General features: G+C 39.3%; 1 protein-coding gene across 2 annotated transcripts in view; it reads right to left on the bottom strand.

Moving 5' to 3' along the window:
* LOC126186242 (cation-independent mannose-6-phosphate receptor) overlaps positions 1-23,618 on the bottom strand; it is a 628,020-nt gene that overhangs the window by 276,345 nt on the left and 328,057 nt on the right. For both annotated transcript variants that reach the window (XM_049928195.1, XM_049928194.1), the window contains exons 18-19: positions 22,896-23,051; positions 3,223-3,400 (exon numbers count right to left, since the gene is read on the bottom strand). In XM_049928195.1, the coding sequence (XP_049784152.1) occupies positions 3,223-3,400; positions 22,896-23,051 (334 nt within the window). The remainder of the gene's footprint in view (positions 1-3,222; positions 3,401-22,895; positions 23,052-23,618) is intronic.

Raw genomic sequence — 23,618 nt, 5'->3', positions numbered from 1 at the left:
TGAATATCAGATGGCCTGGTACCCTCTGTACAAAGTAAATACATAGTGTCCCAACTTCTCCCTTGTGGCCCTTGCCAAAAAAAAAGACATTTGTTCTGCTATTATACTTCACTGCACACACTGACAGCAGGCAAAAAGGAAGGAGCTACACTTTTTGTAAAGATAGTGAATACATTTATGTGTAGCATCTTCTATAAATTACCTTAACATCTCTTAATGCAAACATATCTTGCAGTGTATACTTATTCCTTGAGCCTTTCTTACCAATTTCATTTTAAATTTGACATCAAATTTGTACTCTCACTCCCTGCACCATAATGCTATCTCCCAGACTCCCACCAGAAGAGCAATTTTGATTTTCCCAAATTTAATGGAACACACACACATTTGTGGGGTCAGTTTGAAAATGGAGATATCTTTAGACTAAATTGCCTCTATAGTCCACTGATCACTGCCAAATAAACTATTCAGTTAAATAATATACATATCAATGCATATTAATTTACTGTACCGTACCCTCTGATGATTCAGTTACCTAGTCTTGTGGTCCTACTGAACTTTGTATCTTTGGTGCACCGTTCCAAAGATATTTTACTTAGTTATTGCTTAAGACCACAAGCATGTGAAATTGTCACAAAAAATGAGGCTAACAATCTCAATATTGATGACATTTACTACAGAAATTATTTCTCTTAAATGTAAGTACTAAATGACGTCATATGTAGGCTGTTTGTACATATGTTTTGGCACTGCACAAGAAGGACGTCTGAGCCAGAAGATGAACACTGTACTCAATGTGGCAACATCTGAAAGTTATATGCCAATGTAGGTAAGTGCTCTCTGGTATTAGTAATGACATCTGAGAAGAAGACATTCTTTTATATAGTGGAGTAATATATGAAATAAAGATCATTAACTGAATTTCTGTAGCATGTCTAAATAAAATTTAGAAAAGTGCTAAAACTGAGAATTAAATTATTTATTACTGTTATCATGAGCATGGTAATATGAATATTATTGCTTTCAACTGAAAGAGGGGGGGGGGGGGGGGGGGGGGGCAAATGGGAATCCAATAGAACATTAAAACACATATTATAGTCCAGTCTACAGGGAATGGCTAACATGACATGTACCCCTGTGTATTAACTGTATTTTAAAAAAAAAAAAAATACTATTGTGTCGCCCATCCTCCTGTGTTGAAGACTGCCAACTAGCAGGTGAGAATGTACACACATCACACTCTTTCTATCAGTGACAGCTGTAAGATACTGTGGTGTTGAAATTTCATTTATGTCTATTGTTGCATGAGCTTCAGTAATGAAAACTATCATTCTTACTGTTATTGGGAGAATTACCATGTCAACTGTAATGATACTATACATCGAACATGAAGAACACTCCAGAAAAACACAACATTTGTTCAAAATTGAAGCTGCTAACTAATGGAGATAATAGCATTTTGAAGCAGACTGCAGACAGCAAGCACACCAGTTAACATCTGAGATAAATAAATATCTACAATGCATGATGAAAAGCTATCTGGTATGAAATGAATGTGGCAAACATTCACAATAACATGGTTGTTTCAGAACCGCTAATTACACCATGCAATACTTTGAAATAGTGAAATTAGTGTTGTCAGCATACAAATTATACAACTACAAAAGGGAACTGTCATCTGACTGTCTTAATTTCTTCATGATACATGAACATATTTACATTTGGCGTAAGCTAGCTGAAGCCTATAATTTGGACTGTATCATCTGTCCTTCAGTGAAGCACAATGAGGGTTCATGTGGTGCCATGAGGCATGTTGTCATACTGTGGTCTTGGTCCACTTGTCATCCTGCATGGGTAAGCTACAATGCAAGATTAAGCAAATGTTTGAGCTTAAAATTCTCACTTTATGCTGCTAACCATGTTCTCAGGTGAACACCCTGGGCTCAAGAAGACAATTTTGCTCCCATGACAGTTCTGGATTTGCTGCAGACAGGTTTAATAAACACAATGATGAAGAATAACACCATGTCTGCCCCCTCAGTTCCCTGTTCTGAATACAACTGAACCCCTGTGGAGTGTTTAGGAGCCCAAGCAGTGCAACTGATTTCCTCCTGAAAGGGCACTTTGTTAAGTAACCTTTGGCCACGAGGAGTGGGTATGTGATCCTTTTACTGATCTGCACTTGGTCACCTGGAATATCACATGTAGCCACAAACACCACCACTGTGTAACTTCACACTTCTTTGTATAAGAATCATTTCCAGTTGTTTGTGTTTAGCCTTTTATGAAAGGCATTTTGTACACAATTTATTTTGCTTTTAATGCAACACTGTTGCTGGACATTGTTACTCGTCAAGATACACTTTCCTGTATGCTTTTTATAAGCTGGTATTTCCCATCAATTTAATATCACTGCAGCTACAAGTTTTCTTCCTTCATGTTACTAGTAACCTTTTTCTCACTTTGAATCTATATCCCATATTTGAGCTTTCAACTGACTACTCAGTCCCAACCACAGTAGGTCATGTATGTAACATGTTATTTTGCTTCTTCCTTATCCTGCTCTTCAATGGGGCAACAGGATGCAGCTGTGAGTACTCTTTTTTTTCTGATGTCACTTGCATCTTACTAGAACTCAACCCATTAAGCTAGAATTCTACCCAATTTTGGGAGGACGGCGTTTCAAAACTATTCTGGTATTTCCCTGAGGTTATACTAAAACCTGAGCCATGTTGACAAAATGCAGACTTGGACCTTGTGCTATCAAAAGAAAAACCTAATGTCTTGAGCACTGCGCTAACCTTCTCAGTTGGCAATACAATAACTCAACCACATATGTGTTTTTAACTTGCTTCCTTCCGACATTATCTAACTGTCCTCATCCCTCAATAGCAGCAAAACCCTATACTAAAGACTGCTGTACTGTCTACCCCCAATATGAATTCATAAATGAAAGAAAAAAAAACACCAAAAAGAGCTAAATTTATGTTTTAGATCACTCAATTAATACCAGCAACTATTTGTTTTATTCAACAATACCTAACATATTCTCCTCTAATTTTTGAGCTTTATGACCATGGTTAAAATTAGCTAGGGAATAATTTTATTGTTTTATTTAATATGCAGGCAATAAATCCAAAAATTTCACAATTTTACTTACCTGATAATATTAATGGAATAAATTAATAATAAGAAGCAAAATAACAATAAAATGCTTCTCACCTTGAGCACCTTGACAAGCATTTCCTGTGATGTATATGTGTAGAGAATTACTAGAGTCATCATACTGCAGTGTTGTTTCATTTCCAAATGACTCCCATGTTTTGTTAATTTGTCTACAGACGATTCCATTACAAACGCTTTCAACAGTACACAACCGCATTATGTAAGATGATGTAATCTGGAAGTCAAAATTTGAAATGTGAAACTAACACTATGTCTGCAACGTACAACAATTAAAATACAAATGAGAGCACGGAAAATGATTCAAGATTACTTAGATTAAAGCATTATACTCCCATTACCAGAAAAGTTCCGGAATAGGTTTCTTATTATTTAGTTTGCAATACTAAAAAGGAATTAATGTTGTTTTTATGTTACTTCATATGTGTGCATGCTCAAAACAACCTTGGCCATGTGCAAACTCACTAGGTAATTGGGCCGTGCTTACCAACATGCTGTTTGGATTCTTGGTGCATTAGTTACAGTGACACAACAGATGCAAATTGCAAGCAAAGAGTGAACATTAAGTTCTGCATTAAGCTTTTGAAAACCCCTTCTGAAATATGGAAAATAATTAAGCACTTTCAAGAAGTCGTGCTTTCAAGTGGCACAATTGGTTTCATGAAGGCAGAGATTCTGTGCAAGATGATCCCAAAGCTGGTCACCTGTCTACAGAATATAACACAAACGTAGAGCGTGTAAAACAGTTATTGCAAGAAGATCATCACATAGCTGTGCATGCAATATCAGAACAACTTAATTTGAATCGTGATGTGTGTCACAAGATTTTACAGGAAAATTTAGGGAAATGGAAACTTAATGCAAAACTTGTCCCTCACACACTAACAGAAGAACACAATGAGAAAATTACTTTTGGATACATTGTGGGAGTGAACAGTGATCGAAGTGTTACAAATATTTACTATCAAAAACGGTCTTGATCACAATTTAGCTTTATGGTGATCGGTTTCCATCACTACTGTGGTCATCTACAGACCTACAAGTTGTACACAAAGCTTCAATTAGAGGGCTACATACATGAAAGAAAATACATCAACTTATAAAGCTATAAAACGATGAATTACCAATGAGTAAGGACCTCCTCCTGCTGGAGAAACCAGTGCACATCTTCCTTTATATAATGGAGGCTCCGCCCACTTCTGATGGAATGATGTCATTACTAACCAATGGGTTATAAGTCGAATAACAATGTAAAATTTCTTAGTTAAAAGGACATTGTCAAGCAGGCTGCTGCCACATCTTTGGAATGGCGTCTAACTTCACCATGGCAACCAGTGGTTCCAAATGGTTCACTAACAGGTCTTGAGAGGGCAACCCATGTACTGTCAAAACAAAATTCATTTATCCTACATGTTTAAATATTTTTAATGCTTTTTAATTGTCAATAACTATTAAATAAGCTAAGTTTAGTGTGTGTTTATTTTCCTTTCTTGACAATGTTCTTTTAACTAAGAAATTTTACACCGTTATTCAATCTTAACCCATTGGTTAGTAACGACATCATTCCATCAGAAGTGGGCAGAGCCGCCATTACATACAGTAAGATGTGCATTGGTTTCTCCAGTAGCGATTCTCCAGCAGAAGGAGGTCCATACTCATTGGTAATTCATTGTTTTATAGCTTTATAACGTTATGTTTTTTTCTTTAATGTGTGCAGCCCTCTAATTAAAGCTTTATATACGACTTGTAGGTCTGAAGATGACCACAGTAGTGGTCGAAACCGGTCACCGTAGTAAATAAATTGTGATTAAGACTGTTTTTGATACTAAATATTAATAAATACTAAGAGGAAAGACGAAGAATTTCTTCTGAACTACTGGAAAGAGCCAGACATGATCCCAAATTTATGTCAAAGATTATTGCTGGCAATGAAAGTTGGTGCTTCCAGCATGACCCTCACATGAAGCATCAAAGTGCTGCATGGTGGAGTCCTGGATCACTCGCCTAAAAATCAAATGACAACATTCGAGAACAAAGACAATGCTGATTGCATTCTTTGATGATAAAGCATCGTTCATTATGAGTCTGTTCCTCCATGTCATATAGTGAACCAAACTTTTTACATCCAAGTCTTGTGACATTTATGATAAGCAATTCAACATCGCCACCCTGGTTTGTGGCCTTCTCAGGACTGGTTCTTACTGCATGACAATGCAAGAACCCAGACTACTTATCTGTTACTGAGCATCTGACCAGACAGTCGGTTATCACCATCCCACACCCGCCATATTCGCCCAACCCCTTGCCTTAAGTTTTTCTTGTTTTTATGAGTGAGAAAGCAACTGAAAGACAAGCTTCACCAAGATATTGCAGACATCCAATGGGCTTGTGATAAGCAAGCTTACAGCATCGCACTCGCACACATATCCATCCACACATATACAGACACAAGCAGACATATTAAAAGGCAAAGAGTCACTCTGTTCTCAATCACTGCTTCCATCACATGCCCTCGACTCTTATAAATGCCATCTGGTTTCTTTACAATTGTTAATAGCCTTTCACTTCCTCTATTTTACGCCTGCCACCTTCACAATTTGAAAGAGAGTATTCCTGTCAACATTTTCAAAAGCTTTCTCTAAGTCTACAAATGCTACACATTAGGTTTGCCTTTCCTTAACGTATCTTCTAAGATAAGTCGTAGGGTCAGTATTGCCTTGCGTGTTCCAACATTTCTACAGAATCCAACTGATCTTCCCCAAGGTTGGCTTCTACCTGTCTCCCCATTCACCTGTAGGGAATTCGTGTTAGTATTTTGCAACCGTGACTTATTAAACTGATAGTTCGGTAATTTTCACACCTGTCACAGCATCTGCTTTCTTTGGGATTTGAATTATTATATTCTTCTTGAAGCCTGACAGTATTTCGCCTGTCTCACATGTCCTGCTCACCAGATGTACGAGTTTTGTCATGGCTGCCTCCCCCAAGGCTATCAGTAGTTCTAATGGGATGTTGTCTACTGCCGCGGCCCTGTTTTGACTTAGATCTTCAGTGCTTTGTCAAATTCTTCACACAGTATCATATCCCCCATTTCATGTTCGTCTATGTCCTCTTCCATTTCCATAATATTGTCCTCAAGTAGACTGCCTTTCTATACATCCTCTATATACTCCTTCCACCGTCCTGCTACCCTTTCTTTGCTTAGGACTGGTTTTCCATCTGAGCTCTTGATATTCATACACATGGTTCTCTTTTCTCTAAAGGTGGGGCATATGGTAAGTATTAAAAATTAATTAGCAAGCCACGCACGCAAACATCTGGAGTAAGTAGTAGCAGAGGTTGAAGAACGGAAAGGAAACAAGAGAGTGATTCATTTGAAACAGTTATTGGACATAAAGAGTGCAAACATGATGTACGACATGTATATAGCTCTATAACATTGCGATGTATCGCGACCCTGTGGAGCCTGAAATAGATTTCATTGCAACAATCATCTGTGCAGCTGCTACAATCAAAGAAACTTATGGTGTGTTCGAGCGGGTCGGGCAGTCAGTGCTCCATCAGTGCCAGGCATGCTTGGTATCTGATGGTGCAAACTTCAAGCATGAGTTGCAATCAATCTGCTTGTTTTCTTTCCGATCTTCAACCGGTGCTACACTTATCCCTCATGTTCAGAGCCATGAGTTGCTATGCAATTCTCAACCCTTATGATGTGCCGCATCTCCCCTAGTAGTTTGTTGCAACACTTCTGAAACACCTTGTGTACAGGGACTAAGAACAACCTATCACACTTCCCTAGGGTACCCCTGACAATACCCTTGTCTGTGACGAACATCCTTTGTGCTACTTGAATATCTGGTAACCAAATTCTTACATTCTTCAAACCAATATTCAACTACTGCTTTAAATTTTATGTTCTGGAACATTTTTCTTCTACTTCGTCAGTTTTAATACAATTCAGGGCTTGTTAATATGATAAATTAGTGATCTGATTCAGCCCAGGAATAAACCAATGGTGTCAGTCACATAATTAAAAACACAATCTAAGTGTGGGTAAGTTACGATATGATGTGCAGATACCAGTTGTGCAGAATGTATTTTATAGGATTAAAACACTATGAGGAATTGACACAAATCTTCTAACAGATCCATAAAACATACATCCACAATAAAGCAAAGTCCGTCAGACATGACAACCAGAAACGCGAAAATTAGATTTTAAACTGTGGGTGTTCTTGATTCTCTGAGCAAGCACATTAAGAAGAATAGGAAGCTGTTTGGAGGACTGTGTTATCTGTTTTGCTTGTGACTTGTGTACAGAGGGACCATATGTGTCTTCAATGTTGTGCAAGAGTCACATTATCACTACGAATTGGGGTATCTGTGAGGGCTTTGTGTTTACTCCATGAGACGTTGTTCCAAGTTGGATCAGCACCTGCACCACCAAGTACAAACAGGTGCTATAACAATGCAAACTGATATTAGCACAGAACAGAAAAAACTGACTGAAATGTCTTTCTAATGTCAGGACTTCAGATACTTATGTAAGTAGTGTTCCTTTCTGTACAGTTAGAGATGAATTAGCTGTATCTTATCAAAACTGAAAAATATGTCAAAGACATGCTATTTGTGTTAGAAAGTCTTTTGAACTTCCATCCTCAACAAGATTTCACTGTCAAGGGCAGAGTGACAAAACCTGAATATACAGTGGAAACAGGTGAGTACATTGACTTCCTGGATTCAGAAATGCAGGATGTCCATGCACTCCTGGGTCTTTCTTACACATCTTGTGAATATAAGACTGCAACAACATGTCAGAACATTGCACACAAATCAAATATATTTCATGAGAGGAATAAACCAAAATTCAATGTTCTTTTATGAGGGGGAACAAGGATGTCCCTCTTCACGAGTTCCAAAAATCACATGCCAGCAGTCAGCAGTATTTTATAAAAATGCACTGGGAGGATTTATTTAGCCTTACTTCCTCCTCATCACATTATGATGTCCTGGATTTGGCTACCTCAAGATGCCGTTTCAAGAGCTGCTTACAATGCTTTTGAAATAGAAGAACTCAACGCAAATTCATATTAGCTATGAAGACTCTAACTAAGCTGAAGGTCACTTGCTACAAGCAGGCACTAGACACAGACAGAAAAGTTAAGAATGAATGGAAACAATTCAAAAGGAAGCAGAAACTCTAGGACACTGGGTAGTGGTGCTGCCTGTTTGCTACCCCCTAGTTTCTGTGCATATTCACAGTTGGAGACACTTCTCCTTCGTTCCACAAATTTCCTGGCATCAGTCTACATTTACAAGATGTCACACGATACCTACAGTCAGTTTTGCTTGTGGATGTCAGCATATGTTGGTCGCTGAAAGTTGATGTTTGACATTCATTACTCATTGGGATGATTTCATCTGCACTTCCCTGGAGCATGTCAATACAAATTCTATTGTAACTGTGTGTGTGTGTGTGTGTGTGTGTGTGTGTGTGTGTGTGTGTTTTCAAACTGTCATGTAAATGGTCAGCATATTGGTGTGTTTTTCACAGAGAAAGTGTACTATAATTATAAAACTAACTCATTCTCTATCACAGAAAGATGATCACAATTATGATCAATGGAACATAACTAAACTCAACTAAACTACCCTTCCTTATGTTCTGAGTTCCTGCTATACTAGATACAATATGGTTCCTGAAACATTGTATCGTATCCTCTCACTAATGACTGCTGCTAATGCCAAACTGTTCCTCAATTAAATCATCTACAAAAGCTTCATGTTCTGGTCTTGGATGGGACGCTTGGGCCCAACCACCCTTCATATCACTCTCTGCCAACAGCATCACTGAATGCGGTCTGGAAAGGCATGTGGTCAGCACACTGCTCTCGCAGTTGTTGTTGGGTTTTTTGACCTTGGATCGACTACTGATTGGTTAAGTAGCTCCTCAGTTAGCCTCACAAGGCTGAGTGCATCTCACACCAGTCCCCCTACCAAGGAAAATCCTTGGCAGTAACAAGAATCAAACACAAGTCCCCAACATGGCAGTCCACCACTCAGCTATCGTATTTATTCGAATCTACGCCGCACTTTTTTTCCGGTTTTTGTAATCAAAAAACCCGCCTGCGGCTTAGAATCGAGTGCATAAGTAAGCGGAAGTTCTGAAAAATGTTGGTAGGCGCCGTCACAACTAAGTTCTGCCGCCAAATATATGTAGCCCTACACAGGCATGCTTTGCAGGCACAAAGATAAATACTGGCGCCAAAACCTCGGCGTCAGTATATCTAACGAAGTAAATACAAATTCCGTATTGTTTATCTTCGAATGTAGCAGCATTTCAATGTACTACGAAAATCCGATTGGCAAGACTGTTTGGGATGTTTGTCAATATGGCCAACTCTACGTTCTGAATTTTTTCCTACCTGTGAGAAGAGATGGTTGTTAATAGGAACTTTTATGTATTGTGAATCACATTCAGTAATCTCTTCACCATAAGAATAATACGAATATAAACATTTTGCCATGTATTGTTTCGTGTTTGCTGCTATCTCATTTAAATCCTGTCTGCCTAATAAACTACGAAACTAGAGTGAGACAACAGCAAACACGGAAGAATATACATATCAAGCCATGTTTATATTTGTATTATTCTTATGCCTAGTAGTGGTACAGTCAGAAATGAAGCACGGCAATTGACTAGATTTTTAAATCTAAGATGACTCTCATTTCTGTGCAGAATGTAATGTACTTAAGAGGCGTCTGCAAAGATTTTCAAACGGACAAAAATATTCGCTAAACTCTCGTTCAGAACATCTTCTATCATACGCAGTCTGTTATTTCGTTCTTGTTGATCATTATTGAAGAAAGCAGCAGTGTAAGTAACAACAAATAGCAGTCTATTGCCATTGTTTTACTAATGAGACGATTCCTCTCTTTTGTTTTTTAATTGTTAGCGGCGGTAGCATGCACAATAGCAAGCCATGCCGCGAGCGGCGACAGGTCGTAAACACACATTATCAGAATGTGACAAACAATGCATGACACAGTACAGTAATGCATTTCCAGCTTAGAGTGACGTCAACACCTATAACAAAGAGAACGGCACTTATCAGATCAAAGAAAAATAAGCAATCATTTCAAACCAGACGAAGCATATGAAAAAGGAAGGGTACCCGTATAAATACGGACGGAGCACCTGACGCATAGCAATGGCTACCTGGTAAAGCTTAACTGCTAAGCTTACGACTCGAACCAAACTACTGTAGCTGTGTCGTCATTCATTCGACCTAAACTGTGTCTCATATTGCAATGGACCAACTTTGTTTCAATTTGGAGGTGCGGCCTAAAACTTTTCTCTCCCCTTGAATTTCGAGTGTCAAATTTCAGGCGCAGCCTAGATTCGGGAAAAATTTTTTCCCTTGATTTTGAGTCTCATTTTTCAGGTGCGGCTTAGATTCAAGTAAATACGGTACATAGGTGGCTAAATGATTTGGAATTACAGTATAACCTCATTAGCACTAACTCACATAAGACAAACTCGCAGTAACGCGAAAAAAATATTGGTCCCACCAGGAATACATTAGTTCTTATGGTATGTTTTATCAGTTAACATGAATTTCGGTTAAGGCTAATTACGAATTCTGTTTCAGTTCCTAGCGTAATTAAATTTCACTGTAACACAAACTTCCGACCTTAGAGTACTCTAAAGCGCAATTTTTTTCCCGAAATGAATGTAGGAAATGTAGCTACAAAGCTAATTATACTTATTGTTGACTCGCTTTTAAAGTATTGTAGGTCAGTAGCCGCGATTATCACCTCAACAATCAGCATATGCTGTACATTGTAAGACATTCAATAATGTGTGCAGCAGCATTTAGGAACATAATCAGTGCCAGATTTGACAGGTGTTCTGTTAGTCGTAGCCGTATCAAGTTGGAATACCGAATAAAAACTACAGTTACAACTGGTACTGTAGCACACGAAAATGGCAAAGAGGAAACAGACAGCTCTAAATGTACAGTTAAAGCTTAAGATTCTAGATGAAGTGGACCACGGTACCAAGAAAACAGCAATTGCAGAGCAGTTTGGAATACCTAAATCTACTTTATCTACGATTATTAAGAACCGAGAAAAAATTATTAATGCTGCGGCATCAGGTTCCGGAAACAAATCTGAACGACTTCGTACCACCGAGTATGAAGACATCGAAATGTTAGTGCTAGAATGGTCCAATCATATGCGTGCATCTAACATACCTTTAACTGGCCCTGTGACTGAGTCAAAAGCAAATGATACTGCTAAAGATATGGGCATTGAAGACTCCCGTTGTTCTGCTGGTTAGTTGTATCAGTTCCAAAAGAGACATTCAATTTCATCTGTACAAATTTGTGGTTGATGAAGAGTGTGAACAGCTGGTTGCATGAATTCAACTGAGTGAGGGAAAAGTATGCCTCGTGAGATATGTTTAACATGGACGAAACTGGATTTTTCTACAATCTTTTTCCAAATCACACCATGGGGATAAAAGGTGATAAGTGCCACGGTGGAGCACAAAGCAAACAACGTGTGACTGTTGTACTGTGCTGTAATGCTGACGGCAGTGAGAAGTTTCATCCCTGGGTTATCGGTAAATCCGAGAAACCACGTTATTTTAAAAACATAACTATGGACACTTTACCTTGCACCTACTCTCACCACAAGAAAGCTTGGATTGATGGCACATCGTTTCGCAAGTAGCTTCTTTGTTGCAACAGTCGAATGGTTGCTCAAAATAGACATGTTCTTCTTACATTGGACAGATGTACTGCCCATAACGATCATGATCTGAACCTATCCAACATAAAGGTTCAGTTTTTTCCACCCAACGCCACAAGCGGCCTTCAGCCTTTGGACCAAAGCATAATATCTCTCATAAAGAGAGCTTATCGTAAGCGACTTGTAAGAGCTGAAATTTGTGCTGCTAAAAACAATAGTGCAACCCCAAATTGGAATCTGCTTTATGCAATAAAAGCCATCGCAGCAGCCTGGAACTCAGTATCGTCGCATCATATAGGGAAGTGCTTTAACAGAGCTTAGAGACATAGCAACACTGAAGATGCCACTTCACCTGATGAATGGACAGTTCTGCAGGACATTGCAAACCCTGGGATTAGTTTCGAAGGATTCATTAGTGTAGACGACAATGTTGCCGTATGTGCTGCTCTGGAATCGGATGTGCCAAAAGCTGTGAACGAGCAAGAAGGGTCATCAGAAGAAAGTGAAGAGGAAGAGAATACAGAAACCATTCCACCTACCCGTTAGGAGATGTTTACAGCCTTGGACTGGTTATAACAGTTCGCTTTAACATCCGACAACACTGCTGGGTTTATGGATGCTATCATTAAAATTGGTTGTGAAATTACAAAATATTATCATTCCCATGACTGTCAGCGAACCATGACCAAATTTTTTCCAAGAAAGTAACGTACATAATTGTGAGTACTTGTAATCATACAATCACTTTATAGTGTTATAAGTCTACAACAACGTGATTGATAGTGTAGTGTGTTACACATTAGTGTACTGCAGTAATTTTTTTTAACACAAACTCTTTTTAACACGAACTCCTGATTTTTTGGCTCCTTCAGATTCATGTTAACGAAGTTTTACTGCATATCAAAAACCATATATTGTCAGTCATGTTCCCATTTATAATTTCTGAGCACTGCCATTATCATTTTTCATGGGGTAAATGGGAATCACACCACTGGAGAAAAAGAGTCTGTGAAGGACAGTGGTTTTAGCCCCAGTTAACCACAAATTTTCAGTTGTCCCTACATATTTGATACCCCATTTCATTCTCACCAATCCAGTCACATCATGTACTGTGAAGCTGCTGTTGTAATGGTGAATTGTTTAAAGAGCTTCCTTCAAAAGTTCTGAGGTGGACAGCATACAATATCCATATTACATGCTTCAGAGCAACAAAATATTGTCTTCCTCAATAACAAGTTCTCTCAGAATATGATGCTGTAAAACATTAGTTAAGAAAAATAAGAAACATAAGCCGATTTTTGAAATTTTCATTTCCAAAATCTGGTATTATGTGTAATGCAAAAGTAGTATAGCTGTGGAGTTTAAGAAGATCTGTAACAGACAACTTCTAGGTCAGGTTCTTATCAGTATGAACATCAAACAATACAAAATATTCTGTTTCACTCATTTATTTACCTTCACCCATTACTTCTAATGGTGTGGTCAGGCCTTGTACAACACACAATTGGACACATTGTGTTTAATCAGTGACCATTTACTTGTGACGAACCAGTTAACAATTTTCAATTGCTTAAGTTTCTCCAATAGGTTTGATTATAACACTTTCATCACAACCAAAGAGAACTATTTCAGTTTATTGGATATATGATGGCAGATCATTTATATTCAACAAGCATAAGTAAGAACCCAATATTGATTTCTGTGGGACACTGGTGTGATTGTCTCCCATTCTGAAGATGCTAAACACTGGCTATATTTATTAATGAAACATACTGTATCCTTAAAGATGACAAAAACCAGTTACCAGATGATCTCTGATACCATAATATTTGAGCGTCTTTAAGAATACTGTGATCTGCATGCTCAAATGCTTTTCACAAGTCACAGACAATATTAGCTGACAGTATCCCTTCTTTCAAATTTTGTAATAAGCCGACTTGAGACTTTAAAAATAAGAATGTTACATGGAGAAACCTTTTTTAATTCAAAGGAAGGCTAAGTATTTTCCTTTGGAATAAGGAAAATGATTTTAACAGTTACTTCACTATGCGAGCCATTTGGGTATCTCTTCCAGCAAAACTTCCTCTTAACAATGCTGGTGGAAATTCTCTCTCCAGCACATCCTGTGCTCTCACAATCCCCAGGCCTAAACCTCTGCTTACCTGTTTCCCACTGCCTCATCTTACCTTTTCCATTCTCTCTTCTGTCCACACTACTTCTTCCCTGTCCAGATCATGTACTGCATTCTCTCACTTTTCCAGTTCCATCACTCCCTCAACCTCACCAATCTGGTCCTTCATAACCGTACAATCCCGGTTTAAACCGTATGATGATGATGTCTGGCTTGTGGGGGGCCTCAACTGCATGGTCATCAGCACCAATACAAATTCCCAATCTGCACACAGTCCAAATTAGCCACATCTATGAATGATGATGGAATGACGAGGACAATACAAACACCCAGTCCACAATGAGAGACAATCCCAACCTGGCCGGGAATCATACCCAGGATCCAGAGGTAGCAACATTAGTCACTAGACCATGAGCTGCGGACAGTTTAAATCATACTTGAGAGCCTCTACTCCTCTCTCAAAATCATCGTACTTTGTGATCACAATGTCCTGAATGTTATTACTGCAATAGAAATTCTTGCCTTTCAACAGTTGAAACAGCATTCCCAGCTCCATCAGAGGAAGTTGTCCCAACTACTCACGTCCTATGGCCACATTGCTCCTTAATACCTATCTCTTAACATTGTTGTCAACCTTTCTGTCAAAATTCTGGCCCCTGCAGAAGTCTCCATACTTTTTAAAGCATTTATTCACCACATACCCCACTGACAACAGCCAACCAGAACCCCATGTAAAACCTTGTTTCACTCATTTAATACCAAAGGGTTGAGGTGGGATACTTTACACCTACCTTTTGAAAATATTGTAATCTAGTCAGTTACTCTATATCTTAAAATTCTGAAATAATATTTACTATTTTTAACTAATTCTTTTACAAGTTCCATAAATGATCCAAATTTTTCAGTTAAACTGAACCCAAAAATTTAAGTCTACATGCTAGATGTTGCTTTCCACAATAAATGTTATTCAATACTTTCAGGCTGAGGACCTTACATGCATGTCATAATCTCTTTAAAAAGTATTTTGTGATTAAAATCCAACAAAAGGAATGATATTTGCCCCCCCCCCCCCCACTTTTTTTCTGTCAAAGTACTATCAGCTTGGTAGTACACTTTATTGAAAATGCATTGATATTGCTAAAAGTGGTAAAAAGGTTCTGGACCCTACTTACTTTTCAGCACTCCACACACACACAAACTTTTTTTTAGGGTGAGCATACAACACGTGTTACAGCTAATGTGTTGGTAGGCAACCTCCCTGCAACCATAATTCTCCTGGCCTTCCATCCAATCGTCCTCTGGTAAACTTTCAGGAATTTCTCACTTCTAATCTGGCCTCACTTTGTTCTCCTAAATCCCTCCTCAGTGAGTCCAGTATCAGTCCTATGGAACACACCACTACCCATAACCTGAAAACCAATCCACACCTTATCATCCAACTTGCAGACAAGGCTCCACCACAGTGAACACAAATTGTAGTGATTACGTGGCTGTGGGTCTCTGCCAACTTTCCAACATCTCTGTGTATTAACCTTACAACCATGAGCAAATTCCAGAATTCAAACAGGACTTCCAGAAGCTTCTCAAGGCCTTAGGTCCATCCCAAAACCTGAATCCATCTCCCTACTCACACCAGCAACCCCTTACACAACTATCTTTTATCCACTCTCCGAACTCCACAAACCCAACTGCACAGTTCTACTTCCCAGTCATCCCACAGTGGCTGGGTACAGTGCTCCCACAGAACAATCCTCTGCCTTTGTTGTCGACAGCTCTAAAGTACTGTCCGTAGCCTCCATTCTACATTCACGACACCACTCACTTCCCTCACGATCTTTTCACCTGTCCCATTACCACCAGAATATTGTGGGTCACTGTGAAGGTGACGTTCTTACACACCAACATTCCCACACCAATGGCCTTGCAGTCACGGAACATTACCTTTCCCAATATCCTTCTGATATCAACATCATCTCCTCTTTCTTAATCCTCCTTGCCAAACACATCCAAACTTACAATTATTTCACTTTTAAAGGGCACATCCATTTAAAAAAAGTTGGTACTGGTGGCATGGCACCAGTCTATGCCACCTTATTTATGGGCCTCTCCCATTAATACCTAAATTCCTTTGTCTGGTGCTCACTCACTTATGACGTTTTCATGATGTGGACTCATGGCAGCACCACACTTTACTTGGTCCTCTTCAACTCACTGAGCCACCTTCCCAGATGTTGAATTACACCCCTCAGATGGCTCCATAAATACATCTATTCATATCAAGTGCACCATCCACCCACAGTACCTCCACTTGAAAGCTGTCACTCATTTCACATCAATAATTCTCTTATCTACAACTTTACCACCTGTGGATACCACATCTGCAATGGAAAGCAGTTGAAACATACCGATAACCTTACAAGAGCCTTTACTGACAAATAGTATCTTACCCAGATCATCCATAAACAGATTTCCCATAACATCTCCTCCTATGACACCAGTAAACCTGTTAACCAGCCACTGACCAGCAGTCTTTTGATCACCCCAGCCTTGTAAAGGCCAACCACAGCCTCCACCTGGGCTTTGAATATCACTTTTCGTGCTCCGACATAAGGGATATCCGACCAAAAATCTACACACATCATCTAAAGTTGTGTTCTGCCGCCCACCAAACCTACAGAATATCCTTATCCATTCCCAGTTCCAATACTGCTCCCAATCCTGTACCTCATGGGTCGTTCCTTTTTGTTCGACCAAGGTGCAAGAGCAGTCTCCACACACCACATTCTACCACAGTCCTACCCTGTAACAAGCTGGCCACATGTGAAAGGAGCCATGTTTTATATCAGCTATGCTGCAATTACTGTACAACATTCTATGTGGGCATGACAAGTAACCAACTGTCTACTCGCATGAATGGCCACCAGCCAACCACAAACTTGAGCACTACATGAGCCATTTGGATGCTCCCTTCTGGCACTATTTTCTCTGGACTACGTAGATGCATATTCTCTCTGCAGCATATCATTGGCCTAAACCTCTGCTAACCTGTTGCCCATTGCATCACCCTTCTCTCTTTTGTCCATGTCACTCCTTCCCCATCCAGATCATGTGCTGCGTTCTTCTACCAATCTTCCACTCCCCCTCCCACCCCAAGCTGGTGTATTCCTCCCTCCCCTTTTTTATCTAGCCTTCCCTCTCACCTTCTCTTCTCTCCTCCCTTTTCCACCCCTCAAAATTCCTCTCTTCCTTCCATGCCTCCCTCCTTATTTCCATCTTCCTCTCCTTTCCTCCTCTCACTTCTGCCCCTTCCTCACCATACCTCTCATATGCTCTACCCTTTAACTCCTTCCATTTCATTGTGCAGCTGCTGAGTTATCTGTGGAAAATTCTGCCTCACACTATCCCACTAGCCCCTCCACACCTCACACGTCTTTCTCTATCCCCTTCCCATCTCCATCTGTCCAGGCAACTGCTACTGATTATCAAGAGTAAGTCTCACTGTGGTCACTGGTGTGTGAGTTTGGGTGTCTGTGTTGTTTTGTGGGTGGATGTCTGTACTTCTACTTGAGAAAGAGCAAGAGCTCGAAAGCCAGTGTTTCTATGCACCACACATCAATTATTTCCCTGTGAGTGGTTGCCTTTCCTTTCCATGTTGCTCTTCTCATGTATACAGTCTTTTCCACTACCTTTGAGAAGGAGGTAAGCAGTGAGACTAGTTGGTAATTATCAATCTCTCACTCATTTTTTTCTGTCAATTGCATATTTCAGTCTACCTGGAAATGTATCCCGTGATATTTTGCACATGTGACTAAATGCAGTTCATTTATGTGAAAAAGATATTTTAATAATTTAATTTGGATATTATTAATGCTGCAAGAGTTTTTGCTTAAGAGAAAAGTGAAAATAATGTGTGAATGACACTACAATAATTGCAGCTAGTTTCTGTGTGGTGGCCATGAGTCCTGAAGTCTTCCATAGGCTGTGAGTAGAGATATCATGCTCATCATCACAACATTTTTTACACACACACACACACACACACACACACACACACACACACAAGAATCGTGCTTTAATCATTCAATAATTATTCTATTAAATATCTCAAAGAGCTGATCTTTAGTGTGTGTGAGATTGAAAATGGAATAAATATGAAACCACATCAAAGCTAAACATTATTCACTTTCTCCAACACACAAGCACTTACTTTGGCTGATGAAATCATCTGTATTCTGAAACTGACACAAATAACAATGAACACGTGGAATTGCATGTATCATATGTTGTTCTTGTTTGTCATCATTCCAAATGCTTACAATGCAACAAAGAGGTATCTCTGTTCTGTGTAGCTTGGGCAGGTCATAAAACATGGGTGCTTGAGGTAGCTAAAGGTGAAACAGTCTTTTCTTACAGCACACACTTCCTGTGATGATAACTTCAAAAGCTCTTGATACCTTCCCCATTATGCATAAGCTTCTGAAACAAATTACACTGAAAGAATTGCAACACCACAAGTAATGTGGGGGAAACTGCACTTATTGCAACATTATTTTCTAAAACTGGAAGTAAGACTTGCTGGATGCAGACAGAAATTACTAAAGGACGTAGCAAGGACAGCTTTGAAGGTGAGAATCTAGAGCAGTTACTTAACAGTAAAGAGAAATGACACTGTGAATATCTGTATCAATTGTGGTACATAGGGCAAAAGTATTGGTGAACCAATCTTACAGTCACAGCAGTTCCACACAGGTGTCTCAAACAGTGAGAATCAAATGTTTGGGTGTAATCATCTTATGACAGGGTGACAGGGAGGATACATATTCTTAATATGGCACAAAACCTTCATAGTTGTTGGGGATAAAGGGACTAAACAGGAAGGTCATCTGTCTCTCATTTACAGGCTAGTCCAATAGGTGTTAGTGACATCAGCCAGAAATCCCCTGAATTGTGGTAGTATGTGGGAGTGGTAAAAACAAGGCACTACACACCATATTGATCTCAGAGATGAGAAGTAATAAGTAATTGTGTGAGAAAGCCAGCCTGCGCTGCAGGCCAGAAAGCAGCAGGCAAGCACTCCCCACCTCTACCCCCTCCCCAGCATCATCTGCAGTGACAGGCACTGCCTCCAAGTCTGACAGCCAATGGCCTGACACAAGACAGTAACAGAATAAATACTCCCATTGATCAGGTAGAGAAGAGATCTATAATGATATAAATGAAAAAGACAATTGAAACTAGTATGATCGACAACAGTAAACCAAGATAAGAGAAATTTTTAGGTCAGCAGGTGTTTGGGTACAGTTAAAGTACCCAGGGGCTCAGCATGTTGTGAGAGACAACCCTCCTACATACACTACTGATCTGTCAGAGTGAACTGTTACAAGATGGGAACAGAACCCACTCTCTTATAGGAATAATAAAATTCTGTTCAACAGTTATATTGTTATTGGCTGGTATTTAGGATAAGGAATCCTTGGATTTATCAAAGTGCTGTAAGATGGCACAGGCTTAAAAAAGGGAAGCTAGGGTTCAGCAGAAAAAGGACGAACTGCACAAAGTAATAATTAAAAACAGTATAAAACAGTGATGACCAGAAAGGCCTCGGCCTCTCCCCCTCTGGTCCAAAAACCACATTAACAACCACTCTAACCCAAAATGCCCTGTCCCAACCGCAAAAGCAGAGTAGAACATTAGATCTGAACTCTAGTTTCTTGGCTGAAACAAAGAACCCTTGCATCCAGGATCACTGAAATTGCCTTCTACTGAGATTTCTTGTTCTCCTTAACTACTTTAAAGGGCCAGGATTCCTGTGAGAGTTCATCCTCATAATAGTGGAGCAGGTTGCTGATGCTTAGTTTTCTGGAGAGAGAGTTCCCTAAAAGAAGCCTTGTCACCTTAGATGCCATAGAAGGACGCTGCTTCTCCACATGGGTGCGGTGAGTCTAAGTCCCTGAAGATGGTGCTACAGAAGACATACGAGAGGTGAGCCTATCGCCCCCATGGGCTAATTTACTTGTCATGTGAAAGGAGGGAGTAAGTACATGAGGTACTGCAGATGGTCTGGCCGCAGCAGTAGGAAAATTTTTTACCACTGGGATGGGATATTTTTCTGCTCTTCAAAAAATGGGAGGCAATAGGGACCTTACGTTCCTAGTGTTACTTTCCTAAATTAAGCCAGCATACTTCGAGGATCAGTGGGCGGTGGGATGTCATAACCACAACTGACACAATGGAGGTTGTGCACACAGGCAATTTGCATTAAGTAGCTGACCACAGTCTCCAAAAAATGAATTGCTCATATAACAAGACATACAAGGTGTGAGAGATTATTTATGATAGCAATTGTAGGCATTTGGGACCACTCGACATTCAGGACTCCCATTCGGTAGGACAACGGTTCAAACCCACATTCGGCCATCCTGATTTAGGTTTTCCATGATTTCCTTAAATTGCTCTAGGCTTCCTTTGAAAGGACATGGCTGATTTCCTTCCCTCATTCGATGGGACCGATGAACTCGCTGTTTGGTCATCTACCCCAAATCAACCAACTCACGCTATTACCAAAAGTATGACTCCTTCTGATGTTGTGCAAATTTTGCTAGTTATTCTTGTTGCACCAAAGTCAGTCAGCATTAGAATGTACTCCTGGTCTGAGCTCTGTGTCAACCATGTTCTCCGTTTCCAGTATTTTATGAAATTAAGTGTGTCAAACCAAGTAATTAAGTAATATCAAAATAACTTCATTCCTATGCATTCATGAAAACACTTCTGATATCAAGATATTAAGAAACAGTTGTAATAGAAATTAGTAAAATGTGCAAGGGTATAAGTACAGTATACCAGGAAATTTCTGTACACTGGGCACAGCTGCTTCAAGCGTCTACAAGGCGATTTGGTAAACACCTCATCACAGCTTAATACATGGCTATTGTTTTCACCTACTGCTGTTCACGCTTCACAGCTGAAAGCTGCAAGTGCTGTGTGATGTCAGGGATTTCCTTTATGATTACTTGATGTATGAATGTCTTAGTAGTCAAGAATAAATGTATTAAAACTACATGCATGATGCAGCAGTTTTTCAACCATCTCAGTGTTGAACTGTATTGTACAGTGATACTTTTGTGTACATAAATTCAACGGCACAAGTGGATCATGTCTGTAAAGTATGTTGTGAACAGAGATAGTAGCTATTTCTCACGCATATCATTGTTTATCACATCATATCTCCTGAACTATGATAGGTAGGTGATTCTGACTCCACAGCGACTGTTGCCTGACAGTAAGAAATATGGGTACCAAGTTTGGTTAAAATTGACCCAGTGGTTTAGGAGGAGATGTGAAACATATACACATCCATTTTAATAGTATGTACAGATACCATAATGGTACCCCAAACTGTTAATTAAGGTAGATTTGGTACTGGCATATCCAATCATAGACATGCAAATGGAACTCTTGAAGCTCAGGTTGCTTTCAGTGTGCTATAGCATCTGCTGCTCAGGACAATGCCAATGAGAGCACTGCACAAAGAAGATACGAGAAAGTCCTACACATCAATTCACAAAGGCAATCCAAGAAAGGTTTATCTTTTGCTTGCAAACTCGAGTGAAAAGGCAAGTTCAGATGATCTGTTTAGCTCCTATGTTACCTTATTCACACACATGGCTATTCAGAGTAATACTTGTGGAGGTTTCATGCACAATGGAATCTTGCAATAGGCCCAAAGCATCGCCATTTAAAGCATCATGTCAAGGATAGGAGATGTGGCTTTACATCACAACAGTTGATCATAATTTTAACTTTATCAGGGAGCAATTCACCTCAAAAATGAGGATGAATACTTCGGTGTCAATCTTGCTGTCAGACAGGCCTCAATAATTGTAACATGTATTCATTCAACCATTCACATCTGAATGAAGACAATCCCAGAAGCCCACAGCCACTAGCTGTTGGGTATTGTGCGAGGTATACCTCATAATGCCACCCACTCTGGTCAAGTGCTCTCCCCATGAGTCCCACCCAGCCAGAGAAATGGCCACCTGGCTTGATGGCCATTGCCCAGAGTCTCCAAGTGGAAGAGCACACACTCCTCAGTATGCATAAGGAACTAAGGAGAGGAAGAAGTACTGTAGCGTGTTGAGGATGCTCAACACATACAAAGAGTTGTTGGCCCGATGGTGGTACCTTTGTAGGGGATATACTGAAGTGACAATAGCAGTGGAATAAATCAGTAAATAAAGAAAGAGCAACACATAGTCATTAGGCAGTTACAAAAGGTTAACAACAATGGTGAAAATATCAATTGGAATTTTGTAATACAGTTTTACTCTGAGAGCTAAACGAAAATTGGTACCTAACTGGCAATATTTGCAAGCTATCAGCAAAATAATTAACAGGAAGTTGGTGCAAAGTTACAATCCTATTCAAACTTAAAGGGTTTTTCTATCTGTGTCCAACATTAATTTTATTGTAACAAATGAGATTACAAGGAAGGCAGTCCACAACACTCAAATTTTTTGCAGTTCCCTTCACAAAACTGTGTGCCTTCATACATTGTCTTGAAGGAAAGGTTACTTGAACTTTGTGTTTAGCACTTTTGAACACACATTACTGGTGGACTTTCTTTAATAATTCGCTGGAATCTGCATCAGAAAAAATTCATCGAGATCAAAGATGATAAATTTATACTTCTTAGTAGCATATTTGAAGTGTTGATACTCATACTGAACATTCAGTATTTCCAATATTTTTTCCTGGTTTAGCACTTTCAAACAAATTACAAAGCAATCATAATTTTAAGATATTAAATATAATTATACTGTACCTCATATTCACTTTGTGGAGTAATGTCAAAAAGATCCAATTCCTGAGATTTGTCAACCAAAGTACATGATGGCATGTTGTGAGAACCACATACCACTTTAGTTCTCCAAGAGAACTGATATTCACAGTCCTCTATTTGATTGAAAACTGGCTGACCCTATGTGCAAGAGAAAAAAGTATTATATAACAATTATTTCAAAGGAGTTGAGAAAGAATCAATACTTGCATGTAAATCCATAGTGTCCATATATTTGAAAAACTGCCACGAAAAATTACTTGTCTAGCTGTATTTCTTAAATATATAATGACAATTTAAGCTTCATTCATTGGGTTAGTGTCTTTTTTCCAGTAAAGTAATTGTTTTAGAAGGAGGTATTTTAACATATTATCCACATAGTTTGGATATAATAGAGGGAAACATTCCACGTGGGAAAAAAATATATCTAAAAACAAAGATGATGTGACTTACCAAACGAAAGTGCTGGCAGGTCGATAGACACACAAACAAACACAAACATACACACAAAATTCTAGCTTTTGCAACCAACGGTTGCTTCATCAGGAAAGAGGGAAGGAGAGGGAAACACGAAAGGATGTGGGTTTTAAGGGAGAGGGTAAGGAGTCATTCCAATCTGGAAGCGGAAAGACTTACCTTAGGGGGAAAAAAGGACAGGTATACACTCGCGCACACACCCATATCCAACCGCACATACACAGACTGTGT

The sequence above is a fragment of the Schistocerca cancellata genome, chromosome 1 (assembly GCF_023864275.1).
Source record: "Schistocerca cancellata isolate TAMUIC-IGC-003103 chromosome 1, iqSchCanc2.1, whole genome shotgun sequence".
In the NCBI taxonomy this organism is placed as follows: Eukaryota; Metazoa; Arthropoda; class Insecta; order Orthoptera; family Acrididae; genus Schistocerca; species Schistocerca cancellata.
This window is presented reverse-complemented; position numbering and strand designations above follow the sequence as displayed.